At 35.8% G+C, this 7,391-nt stretch overlaps 1 protein-coding gene across 1 annotated transcript; it reads left to right on the top strand.

The window, feature by feature from the left end:
• The first annotated feature begins 443 nt into the window (after positions 1-443).
• LOC116731649 (abnormal spindle-like microcephaly-associated protein homolog) lies at positions 444-5,311 on the top strand. The gene is made up of 6 exons (XM_032581464.1): positions 444-465; positions 2,997-3,170; positions 3,242-3,396; positions 4,433-4,609; positions 4,683-4,855; positions 5,115-5,311. The coding sequence occupies exons 1-6, from the start codon at positions 444-446 to the stop codon at positions 5,215-5,217; spliced, it is 804 nt and encodes a 267-aa protein (XP_032437355.1). The 3' UTR covers positions 5,218-5,311.
• Positions 5,312-7,391: the final 2,080 nt, after the last annotated feature.

The raw sequence follows: 7,391 nt of genomic DNA, 5'->3' as shown, positions 1-7,391 counted from the left end.
CATTGCCAGTGACATCACAGAGTCTTCCTTTGCTGGCGGTGTGACATCATTCCACCACCAAATATCTCACTCTTCATTCTTGTTTACATTCAAAATAGTCCATGATTCAGTCGTTTTTATCCAAACTCATTTCTGTTTTGGGCCAGATCAAAAACCTGAATGTTCATAAAGGGCCTGTTGCACCAGAACATATTGATAAAAACCAATTAAACTGTTAAAATATCAATAAATAGGTGTTTCAGCATCAATGCGTGTTTCTTACAATAACGTAATATTGAACATCTTTTCACACTAATCAGTTCATCCAGGATTGTTTTTGTGCTTTTCTGCAATCATCACAGATTTTGTGGCGCTAAGTTAGAAATATCTGTAAGGAATTTTTTACAATATTTGCACTAACATATGATGTTAAATGTGATCTTTTATTAATCTCTCTATCGGTCATGGACTATAACTTGACATCAGGTCAGGCTGAGACAGCAGGCACTTGAACCCAAATGTTTATGGACAATTTTGAGAAAAAATGTTAATAAACTCAGAAAACATGTTGATAAACTCAGAAAACATGTTGATAAACTCAGGAAACATGAGGGGGTCTGTTGATTCTTGTGTGAATTTTGCGGTTATTTGTAAAAACTGGAGGGGCCCATTGCTATGATTTGGAGTCTAGAGGGCCACATAGAAAGCTATGGCGGGCCAGATTTGGCCCTCGGGCCTTGAGTTTGACACACGGGCCATATATGATAATCTATAGAACGTTTTTCAATATCTAAACATTGGGAAGTTAATTTTGCTTGTTTAGTCAAACATTTATTTTCTTCTGTATTGTGGAAAAAGAGAGTGGGAAAGAAAATTTATAATAAATCGATGTAAACAATATGAAAAGTAAAATATAAAAACTAAAACTATTGATTTATAAATCTTGTTGAAAGTTGGTTAGGATTGATTAAGCCTCGTTGTTAATATCAGGCTTAAAACTCAAAAATTGTAAATGAGTAAAAGTTGTAATGTACTAGTATTGTGGTTTGTTTATTGTTGTCATAGCAACTGCCTGCCAAGATGGCTGTCAGTTAAAACAAAGAATGTTGTAATCTATATTTCCAGTATGTTTTTGTTAGCTTTTTAAAGGCACAATGTACTTCTTATTATAAATAGTTTCTAGTGAGAAAATAAATGTGTGTATTTTTTATCTGGTTTCTACTGTAGAAAACTTTTTCCACATTTTAATCTTCTAATCAAAATTAAATTACACGTTATCACAGAACTGTTCAGTTTAAATATCAATAACTTTCAAGGACTTGAAGCAAAGTTTAGTGCTTTAATTACTGATTAAACACAAAATTAAAGCACCACTTTCACATTTTTATTGTGAAAACCTCATATCCACATATGTCAACCAAGCAAGAATTTTGCAGTATTAACTTATGTTTTGCGGCGGTCTTTGACCAAGCTCAGGAACTTCTCGGCACTGATCTCATCATCAATCACAGTGTAATCGATACCCTGGTTTGGTAGCAGGATAAACATGGAGACGCCTTCCTGTTATGGCAGCTGTCTGTTTTTCATTCTTCTGATTTTCAGAGATAAAACACAGTTTCTCCTTGAAGGATTCAGATTGTCCTATTGACTATCTACTCTTATTTGTAGTTATAATCCTTCAGTAAATGTGACAAGATGAAAATAAACCAACAGTTATTGTGACAACAGTTACAGAGTCTCATAACATCTCTGCCTTCCAGCCAGAAACAAGCGATCTCCATTTACACTGGATTTATATTCCACCCTGGGGCTATTGCTGAAATCTTTAAATATTTGATTCCTGTTCTAAAAATGCTTATCAGTGTCGATTTTTAAAGGTCAAACACCAAATGTACCTTAATATGCATTACAGTGGAAATGGTGTTAGCATAACCGCAGAAGCTAACATCTACAGCCTTACTTATCTCAGCTCTGGTTGGCTCAACCAATCAGCGACAAGGAAAATGAAAGGCGCTCCTGGATTGGCTAAAAGTATGTCAACTGTCATTACTTTTAGCCAAACTAGCCAAAGACTTCCCAGGCTGCATTTTATTTAGAAAATCTTAGACGTGAATTCTGAAATCTGCAAATATTGAACTGCAAACGGGGGCGTCCACTGTACTTGGTTTTATTATACAACCGTACATCTTTGAAAAGCATTAGTGGAGCCTCCTGCACAACTAACAAGGATGCAGCAAGTGTTTTCTGAATAGTATGCCAACAACAAAACATTTGTCTTTTCCAGCAGCCATTGTACAGCACACACAACAGTAAAACCAGCTGACCAAATGTGCTGGAGCTCAGTTTGGGTTCCTGGGTAAAAGGTGGACCTCTGCTGGGATTGCTGGGTAACAAGCTGGGGTTGCTAGGTGACAGGCAACTCCATCACCTAGCTGCTGATTAGTGATGTTACAGTCCAGATGTTTTTGAAACTAAAAATTGTACTCAATTAAAGTAAAAAGTAGCTGTCCAAGACATTACTAAAGTAATAGTAACATTTTATTTGGTAAAAGTCTACTCAAGTACTGAGTAACTAATCAAATTATCAATAATTTCATATTTAAAAATTACATAATCAGACGAACCAAAATATAAAGTTATGTGGAAATTTTGGTATTTTAATTGGATTATTCTTCAACTTCACGTTTAGAAAATATAAATAAAGGGATATGTTTGAGCTACACTGCAAAAACAAAAAAATCTTACCAAGTATTTTTGGTAAACTTCCTATCACAAATATTAGTCCACTTGAAATAAAAATTAATGAACTACAACAGCATTTAATTTCCCTGTGGGATTAATAAAGTATTTTTGAATAAGATAAAACCACAAGTAACTTCATCAAGATATGAGCTTGTTTTAAGTCCATATTTCCTTAATATTGATGGAAAAGTACTCGCTCCATTGGCAGATTAAATTAATCTATAACAAGACATTTAGTCCCATATCATACGTGAAATAATCTGCCAGTGGAACAAGTACTTCATCAATATTAAGGAAATATTTACTCGTGAAGCTGAGGCTCCGCTTGCGCAAAATCTCTGCTGAAGTACGAGAGGAAGACAAACTCTGCAACAAAACCTCTTCTGCGCTGGAGTATCTCCTCCGATACAAACACTTCTCCTTCATCCTGGAGGCCCTGAAGAACCTCGGTAAGACCTGGACTGGATTGTTTTCGCTCGCTGCTGTCGGCTGAGTGGTGATGGAAACGTTTTTTATGCAGAGGCCGCCACCAGGCTGTCGCCAGAGTGCTGCGAGCGGCTGGTGGGAAGCGACGCCACCGGTGTCATCTTCACGCTGATACGCAGCTGCAACCGGAGCGGACCCTGCATGGAGGTCATCACCTTCTCCGTCCAGATCCTCCTCAACCTCTCCAAGGTACAACTGACGTCTCCGGTTCATAACATCGATGCTTTTCTGACTATGAATATCTTTCATTTTTATACAAATCTCAACTTGTTTACAAAAGCTGATTGAAATTTACCAACTTAATCTTTCAGGTTTTTTTCCCTTAATTTTATTGGTTTTACAAAAACAGGCTCTAGTTGTACTTTTCATAAAGCCCTCCTGTATTGAATCCTTTTTTTGAACTGCGCCCTCTGGTGGAAGATGTTGGTAGTACATGTGGCAAATGCAAATTAAAGACCAACAAGGCTAAAATAAAGTATTTTTGGTGCTTAAAAAATCTCTAATAGTCATACATTAAGTAATAATTAAAGTACTATAAGCTGTTATTAGTGTATCTATCTAACTGTTTCAGGCCTTAAAGGACAATAAATTGTCCCATAAGTTTTTGCAATAAACGATAATATTGTTGTTGTTTTGAGGCTATTTAAGGAATATAATCACAATATATCAGCACCAACATCAGTATCGGTCGTTACTAGTAATTTTTTTAACATGTCTGCATTGGGCTGATAAATACAACGATCATAAACAGACATCTTGTTTCTGTCTGTTTATGATCGTTTGTTTTTTCAAAGGTGTCAAAAAAAGTAGAGAAATATATTATATAATATCAGCAAGAACAGTAATATTAATATCTGATGGACCAAATTTTCATATTGGTGCATCCCTAAATATAATGGTCTCAGAGATCAATAAACTTTAAATTCTGATGAACTGGAAGACATTTTAAGATATCCAAAATGAATAAACAAAATGGAAACGACAAATAATATGAATTATGAAGTCTGTGTAAACAAAAATGCCCTTCAAAAAAAGATTTGGTTGAGACCAAAGCAGCAGACTGAAGACTTTTGTCATCCTGTTTTTGGTAGAAAGAAGAAAAAAATGTAAATTATTGAGCTTGTTTTAATTTGTCATGTGATTAATTAATTTATTTCATCAGAGATCAATCAGAGAAGATGGTTCAAATCTAACTATTAACACTCAAATGTGTATTTCCCCTCAGTACCACCTGACCATAGAGGCGGTGTATTCGGTGGAAAACTCCCTGGAAACGCTGCTGGATTTACTGCAGAAATACCGGGAGAAAGCCGGGGACAAGGTGGCCGAAAAGGGCGGCAGCATCTTCACCAAAGCCTGCTTCCTTCTCGCTCTGCTGCTGCAGGACGAGCGCCGCGCTCAGGTCTGAAGCAGACAAAAAAATCTTTCCCACTAATCCTTACGAAAACATTTAAATTTAATCTATTTCCCCTCAGGAGGTGCTGAAGCTGCCTAAAGTTTTGGACCGGATACGCAGCATCTACCGGCTCACCGCGCGGAAACACAAAATGGACGAAGAGCGCAGCATCACCAGGCAGAGAATCAACGCCTCGATCAACGGGAGCTTCTTTGTTCCGCCAACGCCGCGCAAATCCAAACCGCCACCAAAGTAGGCAGCATCTGATCTGTACAAACCCAAACAGGACTTTTGGTTCTGTGGAAACTAAAATGCTGTTTTCTGTGGAGCTAAATTAGTGTCAGAAAGATTCACAAAGCGTACGGTAAAATCTGCATGTGTGCAATAAGACGTAATAAGTGTAAAAGAAGATTTGTAAATGTACGATATTATTCGCTGTTCTGTACAACACGATGCAAATCTTACTGTGAATGTTGGGACTAATTTAGCTCCATATTTTTGTGTCGTTCAGGTTTGCACCAGATTGGGTTCTGAGGAAGGACAAACTGAAAGACGTCGTCGATCCCCTCAGGGCGATCCAGATGGTGGCGGAAACGCTCGCCATCGTTTTATAAACAGAAAACCTTCAAGAGTCTTTTTGTTTTCACAGAAAACCTCAGATTTTTAATATTTTTTGTTTTGTTTTTCAATCAAATGATTTGTTTGTAAATACTGAATTTGATCTTTTTTGATAATAAAATTGATCTTGTTTATGTTTTTCCCTTTTCAATTTTTTCTTCCTGTTTCGGGAAACTAAAAAAATGTCTAAAAACTCATCTTTTCAAATCTTCTTACTCTGCACTGTCTAACTTTCTGATGGTTTATCTTGTTTGTACGGGTTCTTTGTTAATAAATGCGTTTAAATAAAATGTATAAATACTGAGTCATCTACATAAGGTTGTACAGCTAAAACCATCATCTTCACATTTTAGTTATTATTTAGCATATCTTTAGGCAGATGAGTGTTTTTACAGAAGAAAACTAAAACCTTAGTTTTGGGTTTGTTTCTAAGTGTTGTCATGATTAAACACCCTGTCAGTTCTGAGGCTCTGCTGAAAAGTAAATATGAATCTGAAAAGTAGTTCTGAACTTTTTTTCAAATATTTTTTTAGTTTGCAGATTTAGAAACTTTTTCCCCAAAACTTTCAGTTTCAAATTATGTTTTAGTTTGAAGATTTTTTTCATTGTAGAAACTTTTTTCAGTTTTAAATCATTTTTTTAGTTTGTTAGCAGATTCACTTTTGGCACAGCGATAAATGTCACATCTGTGTTAGAAGGACACACACATTTTAATTGACAAAGGTGGGTTAAGTTAGACATTTCACGTGATGCAACACGCAATAAACCAACAAGAAAACAAACAAATGAGAAAACATGTCAACAGTTTCAAGATTTATTTTTTTTTAAATCTTTTTTCAGACTCAAACTTTCTTTTTTCCATTTCAAGTATTTGTTTTATGTCTCTTTCAGTCTTTTTTCTTAAATAGCTGCTTTACAGTTCTTTTTTTTTTTTCACAATATCAAATTTTTTTTTGCAAAACTTTTTGACCCCAATTTTGCTCCATACCACTGCTGATCTACTTAACAGTCTAGTTTGCTTTAAGTACTAGAAGTAGCCAGAAGTGCAGAGTACCCAAATATTGTACTCAAGTGTAGTACTACTTCATATTTTTACTCAGGTAAAATTAAAAACTAGTCATCCAAGAAATGACTCAAGTAAGAGTAAAAAAGTATTTGGTAAAACTTCCCCACACTGGCTAGCTGTTTAGTTCTTGTTAAATCTGATTTTGTTTTTCTCTGTATTTTTATTTTTTGCTGAAATAGATTTTTGATCAAATCAGTTTCTTTGTTTTCTTTGCTACATTTGATTTATTTATTTTTCTGAAATCAGTTTTTTTTCTTCTTTTTTTATGTTCATTCCTGTTTCTGATTAAATTTTACCAAATCATATTTTGTGTCAACAGTTTGCAACTTGCACTAGCTGGTTAGCCGGTCAGCTGCCTACATACCTTTCTAGGCAGCTACTAAGTAAAAGTAGAACTACTTCAACATATTTTTATTCAAGTAAAGTAAAAAGTATCCGTCCAAGAAATTACTAAAGTAAAAGTAAAAAGTATTTGGTAAAAAAGTTACTCAAATACTGAGTAACAGGTACAAAACGCTGGAATGAAACGGCTTCATCACCTCCTCCTGGTGTGGATCAGTTCTCCAGAACCTTAGTGACCTGATTATTCTATTCAGGTGGTGCAGCAGAGGCTCATCTAAAGGTTTCAGGGCAGCGGGCCTCCAGGGCCTCCAGGGCCTCCAGGGCTGGAGTTTGAGACCCCTGGTTTATAGGGACAACATGACTGGGACCTTTTTAACTGCTGAGTGAACCAGCAGCTGTTCATGTGACTCCTTATCAAATATCCATATCGAAACCAAGCAGGAGTTTTTCCTACAGACATCAGAAATGTTGATCAAGTTTTAAACCAGAAAATCAGAAGAAAGAAAGTGGATCAGAATCTGGATTCAAAATGTTTCAGTCTTTTTGCTTCAGCTGCTTCTGGCCTCCATGTTTAACTAAAAATGTCCCAGAAAGTTTATGGTTAAAATTTACATCATGTATCATGAACTTGATGCCATTTATTTGTTTTTGAAACTAAAGTTAATCTGACCTGCTCTGTGTGACTGATATGGTTGTACTTTTAGAAATATCCTGGGTTCATTTGTAAAGTTTCCATGTGGCTTTCAGGATTCAAGACTTCAG

This window comes from Xiphophorus hellerii, chromosome 13 (assembly GCF_003331165.1).
Source record: "Xiphophorus hellerii strain 12219 chromosome 13, Xiphophorus_hellerii-4.1, whole genome shotgun sequence".
NCBI classification, from domain to species: domain Eukaryota; kingdom Metazoa; phylum Chordata; class Actinopteri; order Cyprinodontiformes; family Poeciliidae; genus Xiphophorus; species Xiphophorus hellerii.
This window is presented reverse-complemented; position numbering and strand designations above follow the sequence as displayed.